This window comes from Acinonyx jubatus, chromosome B4 (genome assembly GCF_027475565.1).
Source record: "Acinonyx jubatus isolate Ajub_Pintada_27869175 chromosome B4, VMU_Ajub_asm_v1.0, whole genome shotgun sequence".
NCBI lineage: Eukaryota > Metazoa > Chordata > Mammalia > Carnivora > Felidae > Acinonyx > Acinonyx jubatus.
The window spans coordinates 15,477,201-15,503,245 of record NC_069387.1 but is presented as its reverse complement, the minus strand read 5'-3'; the positions used below and the strand labels follow the sequence as shown (position 1 = coordinate 15,503,245).

The 26,045-nt window shown below is 41.2% G+C and overlaps 1 protein-coding gene across 1 annotated transcript in view; it reads left to right on the top strand.

Annotated features, from left to right (window-relative positions):
- The window catches only part of CUBN (cubilin), a 274,477-nt gene that overhangs the window by 110,933 nt on the left and 137,499 nt on the right, over positions 1–26,045 (top strand). Inside the window, exons 29-31 of the mRNA XM_027073522.2 lie at positions 13,147–13,328; positions 18,101–18,275; positions 19,715–19,884. Of these exons, the coding sequence (XP_026929323.2) occupies positions 13,147–13,328; positions 18,101–18,275; positions 19,715–19,884 (527 nt within the window). The remainder of the gene's footprint in view (positions 1–13,146; positions 13,329–18,100; positions 18,276–19,714; positions 19,885–26,045) is intronic.

Genomic DNA, 26,045 nt, shown 5'->3' with positions numbered 1-26,045 from the left:
ATTCGAACACAAAAACAGTGTGTGGTGTAGAACTCCAAAGCCTATGTTTTAAGTAGCTGCACTCTGGGATGTCTGGGTGGCTCAGCTGGTTAAGCAGCCAGCCCTTTTTTTGTCTCAGGTCGTGATCTCAAGGATCGTGAGTTCAAGCCCCACGTCAGGCTCTCATGCTGACGGCGCAGAGCCTGCTTGGGAGTCTCTATCTGCCCCTTTCTACTTCTCTCTGTCTCTCAAAATAAATAAATAAACTTTAAAAAAATGAATAAACAGCTTCATGCTGCCTATTTAGTAAGAAAGTTTTCCCCACAACTTTTCATTGCAGAAAAGATTAAGCTATATTGCAATGCAGAAATGGCCAGTGTTTATAGCAGGTAATTTTGCAACTAAATTCCCACTGAAGATAATGAATGTTTTAAAATGAACATATACACTCTTTCCCAGTGAATAATATTCTGGTTCCAAGGACTCTCTACTAGACTACACAATTCCTTTTTTTCTTCAGGTTCAAAGAGCAATAATGGGGGGAAGCATATTACTTAGCAAATGACTAGTTCAAAATAGCTGATGTTATTTGTCCTTCAACACAATATCTGCTTTGTTACTCATTTAGAAAGTGCTCTTGTTTTGGAGTTGCTACGTATGGTTGATGGGATCATATGCTTCTGAGCTGGGATCAACCACAGAGATCATCTCATCTGTCACCATGGTTTAGCTGCCCAAACTAGTTTACAAGAGGAGTTTTATTAAGGTGAAGAGTAAAAGAATGGCTGCCCCCAAATAGCTTGGTTTGACTGGAGGTCAACAATGGGGGACAGAGTGGATCCCCTGATTTGGTTAATGTAGGAGCCCAGCCCTGAGAAAGTTCTGCCCTCCTCCAGGGAAACTTCCTGGCCAGGCTGGATGCCTGAATCAGCATTTGCCCTGTGAGCGGACTGCACCCCTTGGTATAATTACAGAAAACGATTCACAGAACATGGATGGTTGGAGGACATGACCACCATTGGTATGGTGCTCCCTCCCACATCTGCCCATGTGTCCATACGGAGCACCCTCACTGTGCAGGAATCCTTCAGGGTTGAGGAAAGAGAGAGAAAGAAATGGTGGTGAGGGTGATGCGGAGCCCTGGGGGGTGGAGAGGAGGCTCCTGAGCTTTTCCTTATAAGGTACTGAGGGCCAAAACAATTACACCAAAAGAAAGCAGGATTAGAATGAATACTTTTAAATAGAAGTATGAGTGTTGAACTTGGAAAATCACATCAAAAGAACACATTCCCTCAGTCTTTGCTTATGTGGGGGATTTCATAAAAGAGCTATTAGTAGCCTTAGGCAGGACTACTTAGGTATTTTTGGGGGGAAATTAGTCCAGTCGCCTTGGTCTCATTTCATTTCCTTGGAAGATATTTTACACTATTTTTATACGTTTTGTTCAGAAATCTTCAATAATTTAAAACGTATAAGAGAAAAGGACTGAATTGTAAGCAAAGAATTGCTACTGAGAAACCATTGTTTAATTTGGCTGGAATGAGTAGATTAGGAAGAAAAAGGGCATATTAATCAAAATGAAAAGATGAGGAGATTGGCTATACTTCTCTGGGTCAAAATGAAAGATTTTTATCCTTTCATGTACAGGAAATGAAAATTTATACTATGTGAAAAGTCCCCAAATGTGGCTCCATTGGGTTCATTTCTCTTTAGTGGGGTACTAAGGCAAAATACTTCAATATTCAGCCTCAGGATAGCTCAGAGAGTCAGAGAGCTACGATAATCTTAATTGTGAATATTTCTGTGACATCTTATATTGTTATTTAGAAGTCATTTTATAACCATGGACAGACTCGAGTTTGAGCTTCTTGCATCTGTTTTCCAGGTCATTAACTTCGTGGTATGATTTTATTCTTTCTCTCTCTTTTTTGTCCCTACCATTGAAAACAGATCCCTGCTGTATGGAAATTAGTCAGACAAATGATTATCTCAGAGTATGGAGTTGGGATGAGGTCCTTATGGAAGAGGAAACTTTTTAAACCTTTACTGATTTCTTGGTGCTAAAAATCATTATCCTTAGTTCTTGGCTTTGCTTTTCTCCTAATGTGATACTGAGCCCTAAGTCTGTCTGTAGCTTCTTCAACCGTAGACTTTCCTGAGTCTGAATGTGTGTGTCCTCTCAAAATGCATGTGTTGAACCCTACTACCTAAGGTGATAGTATTAGGAGGTGGGGCATTTGGGAGGTGATCAGCTCATGAGGGGTCTGGGATTAGTCCTAAGAGTTCCCGCTGCCATGTGATGTCTGTGACCCAGAAGAAGGTCCTCACCCTACCATGAGGGTACCCTGATCTCAGACCTCCAGCTTCCAGAACTGTAAGAAATGAATTCCTGATGTGTATAAGCTATTCGGTCTGTGACATTTTGTTATAGCAGCCCAAACAGGCTGAAACAAACCTTTTCTATCCTCTAACCTTATCCTTAAGCAACCATTATCTAAACCTCAGTGTGATAAATGGGAAGTAATTGATACGAGAAGGAGCAGGGAGAGCTTGCCAACTCATGCTCCTTCAGATGTTACACTCGGAACGGCTGTCATTTTGCGTCTGTCTTTGGGTTTGGCCGCCCTGTCTATCAGGAAAACAATGGGGGTAGATTAGCTTCCCTAAGGCTGATGTAACAAAATACCACAAACAGGGTGGCTTCAAACAACAGGAAGTTATTTTCAGACTTCTGAAAGCTAGAAGTCCAAACTGCACATGTCAGGAGGGCTGTTCCTCCAAAGGCTCTCGGGAAGGATCCTTCTTTACCACTTCTAGCTTCTGCTGGTTGCCGGCAACACTTGGCTTTCCTTAGCTTCTAGATGCATAACTCCAATTTCTGTCTCCATCTAGCCTTCTTCCTTCTCTGGGTCTGTGTCTAGATTTCCATCTTCCTCTGAGGACACCAATTATATTGGCTTTCAGCCCCACACTAATCCAGTGTGACCCTCATCTTAGTAACATCTGTAAAGATGCTGCATCCAAATAAGGTCACATGCACAGGTCCAGGTAGATGTGATGTCTGGGGGACACTATTCACCCTCGTACATGAGCTTCTGCAGCTTTTGACAACTTTCTCTTCTCTTGGAGTCACCATGCTTTGTCTTCTTTCTTCTTCCTTTATTCTCAGGAGAACCTCACATTCCTTGGTCTCTCTGTTACCTGATCTTCTTGTCTGGTTTCACCTGTGATTGCCCAATCTTGTGCTAACCCACAAAATCCCCCAGAAAATTAATATGCATGTCCTTAAGATCAGATCATATCCTTAAAATCAGATGGATTCTAGGGGCTCCACCATTGGTCTTGACTTCAAAGAGTCTAGTGATCAGATTTTCATGTTTTTCTCTTAGTAGGATAGATACCTACCATTTGCCTTTTTCCTGCATCCCTGGAGAACAGCCTCCACTTTTAAACTACTGAGAAATTAACTGGTAAAATCAGACCAGATATTGCTGACTTTCTGTGGCTCTTCTACATGTCATAGGCACCTTTGAACAGCTTTGGCCATTTTAGGGAGCTCACATTTCTTTCTACCTCTGCCTTTTACCCCATCCTTAAATTTTTCTGGTCGGAATTGCTTTAACTACATTATTTGCATATCTCACAGATGAAACAGAAGTGAGGCCTCTGTAGTCCACGGAGCAGTTTAACCTTGCCTTGGGTTGGACCATCCCCAAATTCTGAGTTCCTAAGTTACCATTTTACATCCTACCTGCCCCACCAGAAGAATTCTGGCAACTTCCTCCTGTGACCCCACTGCCTCCACACGCTGCCTTGTAGCATGTCAGAGGGGAGTTGGGCTACCCAGTAAGGCACCCCTCAAGGTATTATCAGAGAGAACATTTTTAATTTTTAATTATAGAAAAACAACACATGCATCAGTTATTTTAATGAAGTGTATGGAGCATCATGGTTTACTGTGTGTAAAATGTATTCTTTTACCATATTTTGGCTTTTCAGCTCCTTTTTCGCATTGACCACTGACTTCTCAAGTGTTTCCCTCAGAAATTTAAGGATATGGGTGTGAAGATGTCCTGTTTGGATCTGTTCTCTGTTCCTTTTCTTGCAGCCTCGGTGGGCCTTGAACACACCAGTTCCACGCTGACAGTCCTCCCAGTGCTATTGGTTTATGGAAAATAGTTTCAGAAAAATGCCAAGTATAAAGGAACAACTACATCTGAGCAATCGTAGGGAAATACATAGAGAGCTTTAAACACTTTGTGCCTGGGATTCCATTTCCCTGTTTCATTGCTGGTTTGCTTTTATTAGAACTTTTTTATTTAAAAACAACAACTCAAAACTTTGAGGATGGAACATACATAGATTATGCCTCATTTTTATGTGTGCATTCTGAAATTTTATAACTTGCTTGTTTTAGGCCAAGGAAAAAAAACAGTGATAGCAAAGTCCTTTTATGAAAAAGATTTAAATGATCTTCACAAGTAACCAGGTTTAGCAACAGCTTTTAACTCTTCCTTGTTATGAGTTCAGTAGATCAACGTGCTTCCTGATGATAAGGTAAGCACTTCCTTTCAGCTGATGACTGGGAGTTTGGAGGAAAATAAATCAAATAGATTATCAGTCACCAGTACTAAAAGTTTTAGAAAGATTAACTAATTAAAACTGAAAAACATGTGATGCTCTGTAGGACCTTATTTTATTCCAGTTCAGCTGATGTCTAATAATGTTAATATATTAGATTTCATCAGATTTGCCTCACATTAAATGAAAAAAGTTTTTGCTTCATTTATTTTTTTCAGGTTGCTGTGGTGATTTTCCCCTCACTAGATGGACAGAACAGTAATGAGGGTGGTGTTCAACATTGCCATTCCGATGCCTTTGGGCTCAAGTGTCCAAAAGGCACAGTGGAAAGAACACAGAACTGGGAGTAAGGGGTGTGGGGGTGGGGGTGGAGGAGGGATGGATAGAGATGGGGGGTGGCCTCAAATGTGCCATTACAAGGTGACCTGTGAGTCCAGTAGCCCTCTGGAGCCTCACTTTGCTCAACTCTAATGTTGATTTATTTTTAAGAGAGACAGTGTGAGCAGGGGAGTGGCAGAGAGAGAGGGGGACAGACGATATGACGCGGGCTGTTTACTGACAGCAGTGAGCCCGATGCAGGACTCAAACCCATGCACCATGAGATCATGACCTGAGCCAAAGTTGGACGCTCAACCAACTGAGCCACCCGGGCACCCATACTTTCTTTGTTCATCTCTAAAATGGGCCTGATACAATCATTCTTGCCTCTTGTATAGAGTTGTTAGGAATGTCAGATAAGATCGTCATGTGCTCATTAAAACTGGTTTGAAAAACCATGAGCCACCCTGCAAATATGAACTATCTTTGCTGTAGCTTAATGACCAACTGATTTCTTACCTTTCATCGAGTATTCGTGAAAGCTATTTAGCTGATATGGTGATTCTACCTCCAAATCTTTCTCTCATCTCACCTCATATCTGGATGAATTTTTGTTAAATTATAACGTACAGAATGTATTCAGTGACTATCACGTGCCAGGCAGTTAACTAACAGTCTTACTTTGGTTATTTCATGTAATCTGTGCAACAGCCCTACGACATTAAGTATTAGTGCTGTTACAGATAAAGAAACTGAGGATAGAAAGGTTAGTTATCCAAGTAGTAACAGAGCCAAGGTTGGTCTTATGCCATAGTCTGTGCTTTACTTGGAATATTATTATATTTTCAAAAGTTTTGCAACTTAGCATGCAAATTACACAACTCTGAAGTCATGTTGTCTCCTCCACGAAAATCTTCTGTTACCAGTTGGCTACAAAGAGCCACTTTCTATTTCTTCCAAATATGTCCCTGTCAAAACCCTTTATTCATCACTCCACTGTCTGCTCCTTTGTCAGCCTTTTAAAACCTTGCTTTATTATTTTCCCTATGTTGACCCCTGAAGTGCTCTCCTGAATCATTGTCCTCTATTTGAGACTCCTAAAGCCCGGTTACAGAAAACGTATTTCTTTCTGTCACATTTTATTATTCATCTGACTGGTCAGGTAACATGATGATGGAGAGGATGCTGGAAGTCTACACATCACCTCCTACGTTACTTCCTGATAGCCATTGACTGGTTGATGTGACTTCCTTAATCTACAGCCTTGTCTGGCCTCCATCTCTCTTTACTTCCCCTTCCTGTGACCCCCGCCCCCCCCGCCATCACCCCTCAAAATCATGGGCATGATTGACAACAACATGATGTTGGATTGTCGCAGAGTCGCCCACAACTGTATGCCTTCTCCATAGTTGCATCAGGTGTGATATTCACACACGTGTCTGTACCGTTATTTCTGCTCTCAAAGATGTTGACATGTGCGATTTTCTAGAAGCCTTGTTGTTTCTGTCTCCAGAATGGGTGGATGGATTTAGAAACGCATTTCCTTCTGTGATTCTTTCAGGACAAAGTGTATTTTAACAAGAGATTGTCAAGACCTAAGCCCCACACCAAGGGAAATAGTGCAGTGAACAAAACGTTTTTGCCTCTTCCAGGCCCCCCGCCGCCCCCCAAATTTAAATTTAACAAGAAAGTAAACTGAGGATAATTGTTGGTGCAGAAAGTTTTTAGTATTGGACATTAGCAACACTGATAACAACTATAGAGGTAAAGCACCTTCCCTGACAGGTATATTTTTGAATTCCATAAACCTTGTTAAGAACAAAACAAAAACCCACCTTGTCTCTCTTCCATAGGAGGTGCAGAATAGTACATCAAAATGATGAACAGCTGTGTTACCCAATATGAATAAGATATTGATTGATGAGGCAGAATTAAACTTAGCTGTTGATTCATTTCAGCATCTGGCACACATTTTCTCTGTTTTAGAATTACACACAGTGAGACTTTTGAATTGTCTTCATATTCCTTTTCCTTGATGATGGGCTAGTATAGGTTCTAAATCCCATTTCTTGTATTGGAACTGACTCCCTTTTCCACAGCTAAATTAAGTGGAAAATGATGCATAAATCAAATTTGGAAGACTCACATTCTACATTCTTTAAAAACTCCACAATTTAAAAAAATTTTTTTAATTTAAAAAAGAATTTTTTTAATTTAAAAAAGAATTTTTTTAATGTTTGTTTATTTTTGAGAGATAAAGTGAGAGTGGGGAGGGGCAGAGAGAGAGGGAGACACAGAATCCAAAGCAGGCTCCAGGCTCCGAGCTGTCAGCACGGAGCCTGATGCGGGGCTCAAACCCACAGACCGCGAGATCAAGACCTGAGCCGAAGTCAGACGCTTAACTGACTGAGCCACTCAGGTGTCCCTGCTTTCATTTATAATTTAAAAAGTCCAGCTTTTGGTGTGACTTTCTAATTTTCCATTTTCATCCATAATTATACAATTCCAAATTCATGTTGTAATGTTTCACTTTTAGCCTAATGATAGCTTGAATTTATGAAAGTATCAAATAAATTCACTACATATTTAATTTTTTGGCTAATAGAAATTTTCTTAATTTTTTTGTGAATATGTTTTCTCTTGTCACTAAAAGAGAGCATAGAAAAAGCCCCAGACATCATTCATTTTTTCAGTTTTTAAAATGTATATTTTGACAGATTTTCCTTTGCCTGATATCATCTACACATCTGTCAAAGAATCCCCAAATCAAAGAAAATGTGATAAAACCCAAGAAAGTGAGGCATAGCAGGCTAAATGTTGATTAAAATCTCTCATCTGTGGACTCGAAATAAGTCCCAAAAGAGAATTATGCTAACATTATGCTATTGAAACTAACAAAAATTAAAATATCTTTTAGCAATGCAATATGATCATTTATTTATTCTTGTTTTGTCCGTTTATTATTTTTTTTTATTTTTAAGAGAGAAAGAGAGAGAGAGACAGAGACAGAGCGTGAGTAAGGGAGGGCAGAGAAGAAGGGAGACACAGAATCTGAAGGAGGCTCCAGCCTTTGAGCTGTCCGCACAGAGCCCGAGGTGGGGCTCCAGCTCATGAGCCATGAGATCATGACCTGAGCTGAAGTCAGATGCTTAACAGACTGAGCCATCCAGGTGTCCCTGTCATTTATTTATTCTTATTTGTAATTTACCACCAATTAACAGGTAAAGGATAAAATAGAGTTCACTGTTTGTTTGTTTTTTTTTCCAAATCAAACATATTGAAATTACTCTTTGCAAACTGAAGGGAAAACAAAAAGAGTTTAGTGATTTACAGAAAGGCATGTGGGGATAGCACTTTTTAGGTCTATAAATGGAGTTGTTATTTTGTTTTTTTTGTGTGTGTGTTTTTTTTTCCCAGAGACATTAAATATGCACAACTTCTAGATCACGTATTGCATATGCTCAATAAATATTTATTGACTGAATAAATAGTAATTGGAAAGTTATTTCTATCTTTTTCAGGATGTAGAAATACAAAGACAGAGTTAAATTTAATTATCAGAATTAATTTTATTTTCCAGTACTTTATACGTTTACCATGAAATATCACTAAATTAACTTATTCTATTTTGCATTTGATGTGAACTTTTAAATCAAAGTTTTTAACCTTTTGATACGTTAAGCCTCAGAGGTAGTGAGCGCACAAAGGATAAAAAGAAAGCTTCATAGTTTTCAAGTGCCAATACTTTCTTTCTCTCCTCGACACACAGTATTTTCACTCCAATGGGGTGATTTTTTTTAATATCTTTTTTTTTTAATGTTTTTATTTATTTTTGAAGGAGAGAGAGACAGAGCATGAGCCAGGGAGGAGCAGCGAGAGAGGGAGACATAGAATTTGAAGCAGGCTCCAGGCTCTGAGCTGCCAGTACAGAGCCTGATGCGGGGCTCAAGCTCACGAACCGTGAGATCATGACCCGAGCTGAAGTCGGATGCTCAACCTACTGAGCCACCCAGGCGCCCCTCCAATAGGGTACTTTTTTTTTTTTCAATATATGAAGTTTATTGTCAAATTGGTTTCCATACAACACCCAGTGCTCATCCCAAAAGGTGCCCTCCTCAGTACCCATCACCCACCCTCCCCTCCCTCCCACCCCCCATCAACCCTCAGTTTGTTCTCAGTTTTTAAGAGTCTCTTATGCTTTGGCTCTCTTCCACTCTAACCTCTTTCTTTTTTTTCCTTCCCCTCCCCCATGGGTTTCTGTTAAGTTTCTCAGGATCCACATAAGAGTGAAACCATATGGTATCTGTCTTTCTCTGTATGGCTTATTTCACTTAGCATAACGCTCTCCAGTTCTATCCACGTTGCTACAAAGGGCCATATTTCATTCTTTCTCTTTGCCACGTAGTACTCCATTGTGTATATAAACCACAATTTCTTTATCCATTCATCAGTTGATGGACATTTAGGCTCTTTCCATAATTTGGCTATTGTTGAGAGTGCTGCTATAAACATTGGGGTACAAGTGCCCCTATGCATCAGTACTCCTGTATCCCTTGGGTAAATTCCTAGCAGTGCTATTGCTGGGTCATAAGGTAGGTCTTCCAATAGGGTACTTTTAATGATACTGGAATTTGCCTTTAAAAGGCACACACATAAGTGCTATTGATGAGAAGAAACCATGACAGATTTAAAAATACGACCTGGTTTTGTATTTTATAAACCTTGTTTATGTTTGTTTTAAATCTTGGGGAAAAGTACACTGTGGGTCTCCAGAGCTGTAAGTGGGTGAATAAAATCAGTGCTGTAGTTTTTCAAAGCATCACTGCCTGCCAAGAACCTGATATTATCATTCCAGCTTTTACACTGACTAGTTTAAGGGTATTCGTATCCTGTTATTCACAAAGGAATTTACAAGGTAACCTAAAACCACTGGAAAAGACAATGGAAAATGTCAGGCAGATTTATAGATGAATCAACTATGATAAAAAAAAAATGGAATTAGATTGTCTGGTGAACTGGAGTGAAATAAAAATGAGAACTGGGAGATACCCAAGATTCCATTTCCTTGTTCTCTTTTATGCGATGTGGACACCAAGGTATTTTCCTCCAAAGATTTTTTTCATTGGATTTTTTTTTTTTTTATCTGATACAACCGGTCTCAGGATTCACAGAAGCTGAAAATGTAGGCTGAAAGGAAGAGGGTGGGGTAACGGAACGCTTTTGCTTCCCTGTGATGTATTTTAATAGAAGGTGTTACAACTTCCGATAATTTTTAGGGGGCCGCTGTGTCACAAGACTCCAGAGGGCATCACTTGGTGGCATCTACTGTGACCGGTGCCCCCCACAGTTGTGCAGTGGTGCTGAGTAAACTGTGCTGATTTTGGCTTCAGGAACGTTTTCCATGTGTTGTTCTAGTAGGAAAAATATTTTCTAATCTTTCATGGCATTCATGTTTTTGTGACATTCACCAGAGTCTATAAACAATATCAGTGCGTCTAACTTTAAACTATTGCCCCCCCCCCCAAGAGGTTTTAATGAGAAATGAAGGTTGGAACTTTACAGGCCCCAGGAAAGATACTACCCTGTGCAACAAACTTGAAGCCTGAAAACACAGGTTTTCAACTAGAAGGAGGAAACGGGCACTCCAGAAGGTGGTGGCATTTGGAGCTGGAATCAGATTTCTGTACTGAGATCAAGGTTCTTCTTAGAATTGTCCTCAGCTCTTTTCAGCTAAGTCGAGATTCGGTATGGAGAGTATTTCTTCTGAATCCTTTATAAATCCTTTTTCTAACTCACTGTACAGGGCACATTTGCATGGGGTAGACATGACCTCAGCTTTAGGGGCTTGTTTTAAGTCATGGCAGGTTAATTGTACTCATGTGACAATGCACATATGTTCATCTTGGAGTGAGGAGGTACTGCCATTTCTTAAAATTTATTTATTTTGACAGAGAGAGAGAGAGAGAGAGAGAGCGCACAAGGGGGGAAGGTGCAGAGATAGAAGGAGAGAGAATCTCAATGATGCGGGGCTCGAACTCACAAACTGTGAGAGCATGACCTGAGCCCAAACCAAGAATCGGAGGCTTAACCAACTGAGCCACCCAGGTGCCCTTGTGCTGTCATTTTATAAACCCAAAAAGCCTTGATACGGAATAAGAGGAGATACTTGGAACAATTTGCCATCCAGTAAAGAATATGTTGAAAAAATAAAAAAGGTGACTTTGATATGTTGACAGAGCAAGCAATGTTTTTTAATCACCAAAAATTGCTATTGGAAAAAAAAAGTTATCTATCTTTTCCCCCTAATTTTACCTTTATTTTTTTCCAATTTTGTCATGAAAATTTGAGCCTTCCTCAAATTTTACTTCTTACACAAAGTTTTCTCTGCCTCTCCATCCTCAAGTCTCTGTCTGGATTTCTACACACCGCGTGAGTCTGCAGAATTCAGTAATTAAGTCCTTGGGCCACTATCAGATTTCCTGGACTGGCGTCCTGCTCCAACCACTTATAAGCCAGGTCACCTTGGGCAAGGCACTTGACCTCTATTTCCATTGATTTACTCACTTGAGAAATGCAGATAATCATAACAGCTGCTTCACATGGTGACTATGGGTATTCAAATAGGGGGAAAAGCTGTAAAGCACATCTAAGTGCGTGGTGGCAGTTTTTCTTACTATATACCGTGTGTTGCAATATTTGGTTGGTTGTTGTAATCATTTGCCTTAATTACTTTCTAAGCCATGCTGTGTAAACATTCATAAAACATAAGCTTCATATTTGGGTTTTACATACCCAGTTTCTATTTGTTTAGGTGGTTTTCAATTAAAATTAAAAAAGTTTTTTTTATTGTTTATTTATTTTTGAGAGAGACAGAGAGACAGAGCACGAACAGGGGAGGGGAAGGGAGAGGGGGAGACACAGAATCTGCAGCAGGCTCCAGGCTCCGAGCTGTCAGCACCGAGCCTGACACGGGGCTTGTGAACCACGAGATCATGACCCGAGCCAGAGTCAGATGCCTAACTGACTGGGCCACCCAGGTGCCCCTGTTTAGTTGGTTTTTAGATGTAAGTTTTCTGGGTCAGGACCAAATCATTGGTTGTTTTTGTTTGAAATAGACTTTATTTTTTAGAAGAGTTTTAAGTTCACAGCAAAATTAAGTAGAAGGTAGAGTTCCCATTTACCCCTGTCCCCATACATGCAGTGCCTCTCCCATTATCAACATCTGCCCCCACCCCCACCCAGAGGGGAACATTTGTTACAACTGGTAAACCTACAGTGACACTGCATTATCACCCAAAGCCCACAGTTTACATGGGGCTGACTGACACCTGTGTGTAATATATATATCCCACCTGACTGACAAATGTGTAATATATATATCCACCATTATAGTATCATACATGGTAGCTTTACTGCCCTAAAAATCTATGCTCAACCTATTTATTTCTCTTCTCCTCTAGCCCCTGGCAACTACTTATCTTTTTTACTGTCCCCACAATTTTGCCTTTTCCAGAATTTCATAGACTTGAAATTATATAGTATGGAGGCTTCTCAGACTGCTTTCTTTCATTTATGAATTTCTTCCACATCTTTTTCTGGCTTGGTAGCTCCTTTGTTGTCAGAGTCAAATAATATTCCATTGCGTGGATGGACCACAATGTATTTATCCTTGTAGCTACTGAAGGACATCTTGGTTGTTTCCACGTGGAAACAATTACCAATACCAATAAAGCTGCTATGGACATATCATTTATTTTTTTTTTAATTTCCTATAGTCTCCCATACAAAGGTAATAATTTTTAGCTCTTAGTATTTTAGATCTTGGGTCTGATAAGGACTTAGAAATAACATATTGCGTACAAGGAAACTGAAGATTGAGAGACATGGTATTCGCTAACACTGCTTACGTAGTTCATTGTACTTCCTACTGTGAAATTTTTTCCTAAATATAATGAAGAAAATCTAAAAATTGGAATTCTATTTAAAACATCTTACCAAAGTTTTGATGTGGTGAGAATAAGGACTGAGAATTTTTGTACCAAATGTTATAATCAATATATTTTTTAGGAAGAAATTTAGTAAGTTGTAGCCATGATTTTTTTCTCATTGTTTTATAACTGCTTAATTATAACTCTATTATAACTTTATGAGTTTTCCCCTAAATTAGGCATTGTGCATTTTCAATTATCTTTTGGGTAGTTGGATGTTTGAGATTTTCCTAATGGCCAGTGTCCACTTTGAACTGACTGAGCCTTCCTGTTTTAACAGGCTGTGGCGGGGAGTTGTCTGGGACCACGGGCACCTTCAGCAGCCCCGGGTACCCTAACATGTACCCCCCCAACAAGGAGTGCATCTGGTACATTAACACAGCCCCTGGGAGTAGCATTCAGCTCACCATCCACGACTTTGATGTGGAGTATCACGCAAGGTGCAACTTTGACGTCCTGGAGGTAGGAATTTAGATTGCTTTCCTAGCGCATGCCGAATTTGGGGTAGAACTGGCGATCACTGTGCAAATTATTTGCAGGGGCCAGTGGTGTTCTATTTTTAGACATTTTGATGAGTATCACTTCTTTGTGAGTGATGTTTATGGGCAAATGGGATTACTATCTCAGTTTGGCTTTCCCTAAAAGCAGTGACTCTTGAAGGACTTGGGGGCAGGCAGTTGGACTAGCAGGTGGTATCAGAAAGCAGGAGGAAAGGGGACAGTGGGAGGGAGGGTGAAGGAGGAAGAGCCAGTGATGGGAGCCCCTGTGGGCCACTTGAGCTTTATCCCACTGGGACCCGCTGAGGGGCTATGGGGACTGCTCGTCAGAACCATGCCCCTAAGGGTGAGAGTCTGAGGCACTGGTCCCCCAGCTCCTGTCCCCATTGATGGATTGCACTGGGGATTGTTAATGCCCTCCATTTCAGTCTGAGAAAACTCCCTTAGGCAAGGCAGTGAGGAGGCAGAGTGTAGAGAAGGGGCGGGCTTGGGGGTGAGAGGGCAGCTGCAATCTGAGGGGGGTCAGCATGGTGCAGGGCACGAAACGCAACAGTACTGCACAGGGTTTATCTCAGATAGTTGGGATGACCTTGAGAATCTGTTACAACCAGCCATTTATCGCAGGGCCCTGGTCATTAGGAACCGAAACTGAGTACAAAACTGAATGGCTTCCTATAGACAAAGCGCCTATCGCCTCAGCTCTGGAGATTGCTAGAGCGTTTCATGGCAAGGTTCCATATCTAGTAGAACTTAAACTCCATGAAAGCCTGGGTATTTGTTTGTTTGTTTGCTTCGGTTTTGCTTTCCTGCTATACCTGCCGCAGAGTACTTGGCAAATAGTGAACACTTGATGTGTATTTGTGGAAAGAATGAAAGCATACGAATCCCTGACATGCCATAATAACGTGCGTTGGTGGTGGCTTGCAAAGGGACTGTGACATCCATTTTCCCCTTTGAATGTGAAATAATCCAGCAGAGTATGAAGGGAATTTTGTCCCCGTTTTATTGTTGTCCAAACAGGGGCTTGGAAATATTGATGGATCTTTCCATGACCCTGAGGATAGTGGGTGGAAAAGCTAAGAACTGAGCTCATCTGCTCCTCGGTGCTGCACGTAAACCAGTACGTAAAGATAGACAGAGGTGGGTAATGTGCAAGTTATTGGAATGAGCAGCACAGACCTCATAGGAAACTTTAACGTTTAAAAACTTTACTTATAACACAAGTCCCTTCCTTGAAAAGAAGTGGGGTTCCCAAACCGTGCCCTCATGGAGTGGACGCAGACTCACAGAATTGCGTTTAGCAGTGCCAGGCTCTCCAAAGGCGGATAATGCTCAGTAAGTGAAATCAGAGACAGAGCAGGTACGTCCTTGGGTTAAAACCTCTACCCTTGTCTTCATGTAAATACTGGGTGTTGCCAAGTCATGGCTCCATCTCAGAAGAGGAAAGGTTTTAGGGGAACAAGGTGGCTCTTGAAATTCACACTCCCAGTATGAGTAGGAACAACACTCACATGTGGAAGGTTCAAATGGTCCTTCTTGCCAGCAAGGAATTTTTCGGTGGCATAAAACCCCTTAACACTTACAAAGGGCTGGGAGCAGACTTTTCCACAGTAATGTGAAATGTTCCGAACCCTTCATTTTCATATTCCGAAGTGCCTGTGATTGTTGCCCACTTGGCAAAATGTAAATGGATTCATTGTGCTTTGCGTTTTGTCCCGCCCATTACGTGAGAAAGCAGACTGGGGCTGCTCGCTGTAAGTGGCTTGGGGACAGGGGGACAAAGCAGGGTCTCCAGGCAGCTGTGTTTAGGCAGGGTCCTGTGTCTGCACAAAAAGGGCTCTGAGAAGAGGCTATAGTCAGCCTGGGGCTTATTTATATTAGGACAAGGTGGTCTCCCATGTTCCATCAAAATCCATCAAAATCTTGAGCCCCTTAAGTGTTTTGGGAAAGCTTACTTAAGGCTGAAATGAGTCACCCCCTTACCTTTTGTTCAAAACCCTTATTTGACCTCCTTGCACATGCTCATGGCAGGTGGAAAGTGCTGTAATAAATTTGCACTAATGATGATAAAATGATTTTTTCCATCTCTCATACCGTAGCTGCTGATAACACGTTAGCTATAGGTTTCAGAATGTTACCCCTGGTAGGTATGTGGCCTTGAGACTGCTGATTTTCTTGACCCGCTCTTCTCAGCCTACACACTATCCCCTCCTGTTCTGAGCACAGCCAAGTAGGACCTCTCTGTCAGCAGGTATTGGGGCTTACCTGGGTTTCACCAGATTTTACCAAGAGCTAGTATTTTTTCCCCTAAAAACTCAGTGTGCGGAAAGTGGCCAGTTGCATTAAAGCAACAGCCGTTTGGTTACTCATAACCCTGGAATGCTGACTTGATTGTAACAATAAATGGAGCTAACAGTGCAGAAAGCGATGTTCAAAACAGATTAAAACCATAGGCTTTGAAATGTTCTATATCCTGAGCATTTGCTAAAAACACATTTCTTAATCTCTGATCATCAGACCCGGTTTTTTTCCCCCCGAAGTTTAGTCATATGCTGTAGTCGAATGAACCACACCCTGAAATTCTTTCCATCTTTTTCCTCTTTTGAAGAGTCACGCGTTAAGTCTCGGTTTTATTTGTGGAAGCCAAAAGTACCGTTCTATTGTTTGGGTCATGGAAACACTCTGGGCTGATTTTATTTCAGTCTCTGAGAAAGAAGCCTGAACCTGCATAAAGCAGAAAAGGAAATCCACTCCTTGGGGCAATAAATCAGGACAATTGCTTGGTGTGGTCAGTTTATTCCCTCTGGTCTCTCTGCGATGGTCTGTTGTGAGCCCAGCCCTGTTAGAGTGGAAGCAAAGAATGTCGAAAGCGGCAGTGTTGATTCTTCTGGAGGCTTCTGGGCCCCGCCGACTCATCCCCGTTATGTTTGTGATCTTAAGGGGACCCTGGGCAGGGAAAACAAAGAGTATTTTGCCGACGTGCAAGTTTTCTTTGTCAGAACTAAAGCCTTGTGCTCAGTGTTCTCTCCAAATGTGTGCTGTTTATTGAGCATGGCTGATTAGCAGCACAGGCTGTCAGTTTCATGCTCTGAGGACTGTGTTCTGGGCGGGGGGGGGGATGGGGAGTGGGGGGGGGGCAGGCAGATCCCAAAACCAGAAGCAATCTGTTTCTGCCATTTGCATATGTGTACGTGTAAAGGGCCACACAGGGCTCCTCCTAAAGTCCTGCTTTTGATGGGACTTAGGGGGCCACACAAACATAGCTCCTCCTATGAAAATAAGCTTGAAGCCATCCGCCTGCTTCATTCCTTTGCAATTAAAGCCCTTGTGCTCAGCCCTCCGTGAAACAGCAGCTTCATTCATTTTGGCCTTTCTCGCATCGCTGGGGGGAATTAATCAGACAAAGAAATCATTATAGATTCAAATCACACACTCCTCACCAAAAGTAGGCTTCTTGTTCTTGCTCTCTCCTCTCAGAGAACTCTTGAGTGATTCCCCCTATCAGTCAACAGCTGCCCTGAGGGTGGGCGAGGACCTGGGGGCCTGGGGAATTGGGGAGAGCACAGCTACGTGGGAGGGCTGCACAGATTTCAGAGGTGTGAGGGCGCTGTGTACAAATTCACCCAGCGCCGCTTTCCCTGGTCCGGTTTTGACCCGGAGCACAGAATTATGTAGCCTATCCATGTGGGGCAGAGGGAAGGACCCAGACACCATTATGCCTGAAAACTGTCATCAAAGATAGTGTTTCTTCTACAAATTCGAGTTTGGCAGGGCCCGGAAGTGGGGGTTCAATACTGTTTGAGTCTTATCTTCCTGTCCCCTGTCCCCACCGGGAACCCATGTGTGAGGAGTCAGAGATGGGGCCTGGGCTGGGCGCCACCTGCCTGCAAGATGTGGCTGTGAGACCCCAGGGGCACTTGCTGGGAGGAATGTGTCACTGAGGCATTGGACCCTAGTCAGATAGGTGGGTGCAAACTGGAGTAGCCTAGGAGACCTGAGGGCATGTGAGATGCATCTAGAAGGAGCCATCCTGATACTGGGCAGACTCCAGGGCAATTCCCCAGAAGAAGTTGGCTGCCCTTGGTCATGTTCCCACCAGTGGGATTCTGGGAGTAGGTTCAGAGAGAATCTGGGGGAGTCCCTTCTTGAGGAAATCATAGAACACGCTGATAGAGGTTATATGTTCCACTCTCTCTGAAGAAGCAAAATATTACTTTAAATGCCTAATCTTATACACTATTCGGGGTGCAAAGGAGAAGATCCTACAAAATGTAACTGGGAGATCAGCAGGGTTCAGAGAATTGACTTTCACAAACAACATGGCTTTATGCTCAGACTATTCGTATGCGCCTAGAAGAGTTAGACAGCCACACTTGATACTGTTTTATCTGCAATGCCTCTGCCAAAGAAAGCAGGAAATCCTGTGAAGATGTGGAAAGAGGAAGAGAGGAGATAGGGAAGATTCTGGAAGAGTCTGTTCAGTCCAGCTCTACAATTCTGACTGAGAAAATAAGCAGGCATTTTATGGGTGGTTGAACTTGTGTGTTCCTAGGGCTGAGGGAGTGCCTTTGAAGATCCAGCTCAAGTTTAAAGTTCATCCCCACCCAAGGAGACTGAGATTTCACTCTCTAATGAAAATAGAATCCAAGAAATGGTGGTAAACGGAGCCAGGGGAAGGGTTATCCTTGCTTAAATTTCTCTCTTAATTTCAGTCCTTTTTTCTGCATCCCATCTTAGGTCTATGGAGGCCCTGATTTCCACTCGCCCAGAATAGCCCAGTTATGTGCCCAAAGGTCATCTGAGAGTCCCTTGCAGGTCTCCAGCACTGGAAATGAGCTAGCCATCCGCTTTAAGACCGACAGCTCTATAAACGGGAGAGGCTTCAATGCCACATGGCAGGCAGTCCCTGGAGGTGAGTAAACCAAGGAGGTATCTCAAGACACTTAAGCGGAACCCTTATAAATTTTATGAAATGATTAGACAGTGGTGCAAAGGCCAACATAGGGACAGCTTCATGACTCCTCAAATGGCACACACTGCATTGGCATTTACTCTTCCCTGAAAACTCTGATAGAATTTACTTCCAGAGTCACCTCATATGTGAAAACCAGTCCTTGCAAGTCTGCAAGTCCATGGTGAAAACAGAAGTGGGGCGATTGGGTAGACTCACTTACCCTCCAAGGGACTCGGGCCCATTCACCGACCTCAAATTTGGGCATCAGCAAAGTGATAAATTACTTCATGTCATAGTGTAGATCTTTGGATGCTTGGCAGGTGCCCAGACTGTAAAAGTTAAGTTTGTGAATTGCAAGGAATTACCGTGTGTTATATAGTGATTTTCTGCCCAGGGTCTTAGGCAGTGTAAAAATATTTACTGTTGCATATTTTTTAAATAAAAAATTAATACACAAAATATTTAAGCAGATGTTAACTGCTATCACTGCTAAGAATAGCCGTGTTTATTGGACGATTACTATGTGCCAGGCATCTAATCTAACTGTTCTACAAGGACGACCTCTTTTCATCCTCACGACCACCTTATGAGGGAAATGTATTTACTAATGAGGAAGTTGAAACTTAGTGAAGTTTGTGATTTGTCCAAAGTCACATAGGTAGAAAATACTAAAGCAGAGATGTGACCCCAGGCTAACTTGTGGCCCCACTTTGGGAACCCTAAGGTGATACAGTAAATTATATTAGACCTTTCCTAAAGTTAATGATGCATGAATTTAGTGAGGGTTATATATATGATTGTATACACATAGTGTTTAGATTATCCAATTATTGTCAATTGTTAGAAAATACTCGCATTTTTCCATCATAGGTTTATATTATCATAAGCCCAAGAAATGATAAGTCATAGAGATAGATGTTGATAGGTATTTACTTGATAGTATCATAAGAATAAAAAGACTGAATAACTATACCAGGTCCAGAATATTAAATTTTAAAAAGCAGATATTAAATTATTAAAAACATCTCCTACTAAATTATCAAAATTCTTAGGAGATGTGCTATTCTTACAGTATATTATATTTTTAGAGAACAAAGAAGAAGCACTTTATGGCTTTATGAGAGCATGACTTAATTTGCACTTATGTTTGAGCATTTTAGAAATTATTTTTGGCACCAGTGTTTAAGTTATTTGAAGTATTTTCTTAGTCATCCTTCATTTTGTTGGGATGAATGAATTAATGGTGGATATTCAGTTCTGCACGCTGATTATATCATCAACTACATAAAACTGGTGGTCAAACAAAGCATCATATTGTTCTATGCTACCAGGTAATTGGGCAAAGCTTTATCCATCAGGGATTCCTCTCATTTTTGAACTGGGTTTCCTACTTACAGGTTGTGGCGGCATTTTCCAGGCTCCCAATGGAGAGATTCATTCTCCAAATTACCCCAGTCCTTATAGGAGTAACACCGACTGCTCCTGGGTCATTCGGGTGGAAAGAAATCACCGTGTTCTCTTGAACTTCACTGACTTTGACCTTGAACCTCAGGACTCTTGTATTATGGTAGGTGACACAAATTTCAAGCATTGTCTCTAGTCAAGCCTGGGCCCAAACATTACAATATGAGCATATTTAGTAGATACATTAGTTATGGATGTTTTCAGTGTCAGATCATAGGAAACCCAACTACTGGCAACTTAAAATATAAGGATGTTTATGTTTTTATCTAAATACAAATCAGGAAGTAGATGATCTCGCGGTTTGTTTAGCAACTCAGGTTCTGTTCTACCATCCTTCGTGTGTTGATTTGTCATCTTGTGTTTGTTTCCTATGGTCAAAAAATGGCTGCAGTAGCTCTGAACATCTTGTCTGAGTACAGATGCAGAAAAAGGGAGAAGGGATAATTCTATTTGTTTCTATTTTGTATTTTTTTAATCAAGGAAGAAAATTTTCACACAAGTCCGCTTACTTACATACATCATTGGCCAGAATTGGCTGCAAGAGAGATTAGGGAATTTATAGTAGAATGAATTTATCATAACTACTTTAAATCAATTATTATTAAGCCTCCGGGGGTTTTCACAGGGTTCTACTTTTTTTGAGCTCAGGATATCTCGATCTGCTACTTGAACAAATCAATGTCCCCTAGGACAGAATAGATTTGGGGATGGGGGTGGAGGAAAGAGAGATGGGTATTAATTGGTCAGATGACCAAAGTTTCTATCACTACTTTCAGCTTTAATGCATTCTCACCTGAAATTAAGGATGTATCCTTGATGTAGGAGTGAATGAGAATGTATTTTGAGATTTTCTTTTTGTTTTTAAATTGATTTTTTTGGTTACCTGTTTTTTTTTAATGAAAGATTTTCCATATTTCATTTGTATTTAGAGACATTTCACTCAAATATAAACCAGATTCTCTTGGCTGATGGAACTTTATATTTTAGTTTCCTGACAGTTTCTTACACAAACTCCAATTGGCCTGCTTTCAAATTTAACTCAAGAAAACTCAAAAGTTGTTTCACATTTTTCAAAGTAGTGCAGTCATGGTATGATTTCAGATACTGTTTTACAAGATTAAAAAGTAATCTCCTTAAAAGATCAGTTGACTCATGACTGTTTTAGTCTTCTAAATGAGTCTTCAGGGTCTAAGTTGGCAAAGCATTGTACAGACATAAAGGATAGAACATCTACTTTCCATAAAGGTAACTCAGACCAACTCTCCTGAAAAAGACAATTTAAAATTTGTAAGCTGATATTTAAAAAACATCTTCCTAAATGCAGCAAAGAACTGACAAGGTAATGTGAAGTTTTTGAGTTAATATCTGAGAGAGATGTGAGCCTAGTATTTCACATAGCTTTTGTCTATAGGGCATTTGCTGATTCAGAAGGGGTTGGCAGCACCTCTGTGAGCCTCTCAGGGCAAAGAGGATCAGAGTTTGAGGCCAGAGCCGGAACAGGGTGGAAGTCCTGGTAAACCATATCCTAGGTAAAACAAAATTAAAACAGCTTTCACAGAGACTGTATTCCAGCTTTAAGTCACTTGAGTGGCCCCAAAATCTGAGGGGGACCCTGGCTGAGAGAGGACCCTGGATTGTTAATACATCCTTGTACATCTGGCAAAAGCAATTTAGAATCTTCTTCAAAGGGGGATAAAATCAGCCTAGATTTCATTTCTGTTCATAATTTTTCATATGCAATAGCCGGCACACTATCAAAGATATTCACGTACATGAGGAGGGGATATAACATAAATGAGATGCAATATGAGTAACAGACAATGGAAACAAACATACTAATATCACATATTGGTAAACAGTTATGATTGGTAAACAAGCTCATGGAGATAAAAGTCAAACTTCAAACTCTCAGCAAGGAACTGCAAACTATCAAAGGTGACACTGCAAATATGGAAGAGAACCAACTAAAATTTTCCGAACTGGATAAAATAGGCTAGCTGAAATTTAGATCTCAATGGAAGTGGGTTTTTTTTTCTTTTGTTTTGTTTTTTGTTTTTTTTGTGTGTGTGTGTTTTGTCTTTTAGGCAGATTAGATAGAGATGAAGAGAAAAATAGTGAACTGGAAAGTAAGTCAAAGGAATCTAGGGAAAAATCACAATAAGCAAAAGGATGGAAAATATAGAAGAGAGGTTAAGACACATACAGTATGCTTATAAAAGATATAATATACATTTAATTGTCACCCCAGAAGGAAAAGTGAGAGATATAATGGAACAGAAGCAATATTTGAAATGCTAATGTTAAGACTTTTCTAAAACTGATGAAAGATGTCACATTTACAAAAACAAGAATCCCAAGGAACCCAAACAACTAAGCAAGTATAAATAGAAAGAGAAATAAATAGAAAGACATGCTAATCTAAAAAAAAAACTAAAGATAGAAGGAAAATGTTACAATCAGCCAGGGGAGTGGGTAGGGGGACAAATTGCTTTTAGGAAGTGGCAGACTAAATTCTGACTTTTCAACAGTGATAATTAGAAGGAAAAGAGTCAGGGGTGCCTGGGTGTCTCAGGGAGTTAAGCGTCCAACCCTTGATTTCAGCTCAGGTGGTGATCTCATGGTTCATGAGATTGAGTCCCACATCGGGCCCTGCACTGACAGCATGGTGCCTTCTTAGGATTCTCTCTGCCCTTCTCTCTTTGCCTCCCCCCTACTCATGCGCTCGCGCCCTCTCTCTCTCTCTCTCTCCCCCTAAAAATAAATAAATAAACTTGAAAACAGAAAAGAAGGAGAAAAGACAATGGAATGTTATCTTCAGTCTAAAGAAAGAAAATAACTACCAATCAGGAACTTTGTACTCTCCTAAAACCTTCATTAAGAATGAAGGTTAAATGAAGCATTGAAACCAAAAGGGGGTCTTCAGGAGAAGTTCAAATGGGCCGGAAACAAGTTGTTTACCTCATTGATTTGCTTGCGGTGGGCAATTCTCCACCATTTGCTTCCTTTCCCAAATGGGTTAGTGCCAGGTACAGTATCTTCTCTTCTCTTTGGTAAAGTCCACAACCCATAGAATTTAACTTAGGAAAGAGTGTAAACAAAGCCTAGGTCAAAGGCATGCCCAGCATGGCTACATTTTTCCCCCCCTACGGTCATGAATAGAGTTTTCCACCTATATGAGATATAAATACATAGATGGGGTTTTCTCTTAACTACTGCCATATCTCAGCATGCAGCTGGGCTTGACTTAACAAACTGTAGTAGAAGGCAACAGATAGAAGGAAGTAAAACCTCAAATATGAACTGGTCATAGGCATGGAGACAGGAAAATAAACCCAAAAACAGGTGCTGGGAGGAGTCCAGTCTGGCAGATAAGGTAACATACGAAATTTAGTAGTCCAAACAAGTTGTCAAAATGAGGGAATCCTGTGTGAAGGAGTTGGGGTATCCCTGCCAGTGGGCAGATAGAGCATTTGGAAACAGATGCAAGTCAACTGGAGCAAGACTTACACGTAAAAAGTGAACCACGTCAATAGCATGGTGCCATGGTTAAGAAATCTAACCCTGTGGTGGGGTGGACCTAGAGCTGAGTCTGAATTTTGCCCTTCCCGAGCTGTGTTACCCTGGAGTAACCCAGTCACATATAGATGCTGTTTCTTTAACTGTGACATGGGGATAGTAAGTACCTGTGTCAGATTTGTTGTTGGGATATTTGAGATCATGTTAAGTGACCTGCTATGCATATAGAAAGTTATTGATTCATGCCAGCCCTGATCATAATGATGCTGATGGTGAGTGCCCACAGAGAGGCGTGTGCAATGAGCGCTGGAAGAGGGGACAGCAGGGAATACTAGAAGGAACAGTGAGCTTAAGGGCCAGTGCTTCCCTTCTGGGCCTCAAGGACCTCAGTGAAACAGGAACACGGTTAGGCATCTTTCTCCTAGCACAGCACCTGACATCTCCTATACCTTGGACTCACTGACTATAGTAATAATCATGAGAAAACAGAAGAGGGGATTCATTTGGATCTGGAAGCCAGGGAAGGTTTCACTTTGGAAACGACGTTTGAGTGGCAGAATTTCACCAGTGGAAATGTGGTGGTGAGACCAGGAGAAGAGGCTTTGGAAAAAGAATAGGGGAAATTGTTCACAGAGGCGTGAATATACACAGATGTGTGGGAATAGGAAAGATGTTGTCCTGGAGTATAGCTATGTGTGGGAGCACACAGAGACCAAGAGTCTATAGAAGACATCGTGAGTGGCCTCAGGACTGGACAAACTCTTTTACACTCTCTGAATCTGAAATTATCCTTAGATAGTATGAGTTGATGAAAGTTTTCTGTAAAACAGAGGAATCATAAACTCAAAACTGTGTTTTATAATGATAATGGGCAGCTGTGTGAAGACTAGGTTGGCAGAGGAAGAGAAAGATGGCAACAAGGCTATTTGGGAAGCTATGGAAAAATCAGGGGTGGTGGCCTTGGGCATGGAGAAAAAGAGACGTATTGGAGAACTCATGGTGGTCATATAGTCACTGAAATTTATAGGCTAATGACATGGTGGAGGGTGAGGTAGGTGTTAGAGATGAAGAAGTGAAGACTATTCACTTGAAGAACGAGTGAGTGATGACGCTAGAAAGTGAGTAAAGGGGTAGACGTCGTGAGTGTGATTCGGAAACTTTTCAGTTTAGAGGTCTACACTATGTCCCTTACAGAGTTTGACATAAGAATTTAGTGCTCAGGATGGGATCTGAGCTGGATGTGTAGGTATGATTAATTTCTGTAGATCTGGGTAGCTGTTAAGCCACAAAAGTATGGGTGTGATCACTTACAGTAGTATTTTCTAAAGAGAAAAGGGCCAAATAAATTCGTTGGGAAACACCACCATTTATGGGGCAAATGGAGAAACAGAGGAAAAGAAAACTGAGAAAGAGCATTCAGAGGCAGGTGGAGAACCAGAGAGAGCGGTAGTATAGAAATGTGGGGCGAAGCCAATTTTAAGAGTGGGTGATCGAAGGTATCAAATCCAGCAGAGGTCAACTAGGAAGAGGATTGAAGCAAAGCTACTGAATTCAGTCTTTGATGACCTTGTAAGGAGCAGGATGGGTGTGCATAGTAGTAGAAGACTCTAGATCACAACAGGTTAGAAGGGGCAGGAACTTCTTAGCTTTTTCCTAAAGTGATGGCAGTGAATGATATAAGGGGATGAAAGGTTATAACCTACAGGTAAGGCGAGACCAATGGAAAGTGGAGAAGCTTGACCATGTGAAAAAGGCAAGGCACTGGTGGAAGAGGAGCAGCTCAATATAAGAGACAAAGGGAATAATCGATGCAGTCATGTTCAAGGTGGCGATCTGAAGAAGAGACAAAGGGATCCTATGAATTTCATATTTTCAGAATGCGAAATTAAAACACGCGACTGACGCTAAGCCATATAATTTTTATTTGCAAATTTATTCACACTGAAAATTACAGAAATCACACATAAGTTATTTTTTGTTTGTACCATTTATGAATTACCTTTACAAAAAAGATAAAGTAACGCGGAGAAGGACTATTCTGGTAGAGTGGGGTAGAGATCTGCTGTGTGTGGTTGCCAAGTGGACCCAGTTAAGGGATAGCAGGCCTGCAGAGCTTGGAACCAGGAGGGCAGTATCCTGGTGAGGCTGGAAGCTTGGCTCCAAGTTATGGTTAGTTGTCCAGGGGGCTCATGAACGCAAGCATTGAGGCACCAACCATCTATCCTTTACAGCTAGGTGGACACTGGGTGTGAAACATACCCAGCAGTCCAGTATCTTACATAATATCTCTGCAGCTTAAGTTCACACAAAGCCCATCATTCATTCTGGAGAATTCAGATTAATTTCTTGGTCCCGGTGCTGAGACAGAGTCATTAGCAAAGAGAAAAATATTCAGCTGCTAATGATGCTGCCAGGTAATGTTTGTGTTCGTGGGATTTTGAATAGAGCCCAAGTGTATTATTAAATACCAAGGTAAATTATGGTTGGATGGGACCAGCCATCGTGTTTTTTAAAACTCCTATAACAGTTTGGATTGTCAGAAGTAGAAATATAAATTTTAACAGATATTATGGCTAATAGTTGCAAACGCATAGATACATAGAATGTTTTAAGGTTGCAGGGGGAGAGATTAGAGATAATTTACTGCCATATCCCAATTTTTTGTGTGTGGTATTCTTATTTTAAAAATAAGAAAAGTGAAGTCTGGATGGTCAGGATCAAGACCTGGTAGATGTTAATAGCAGGGCC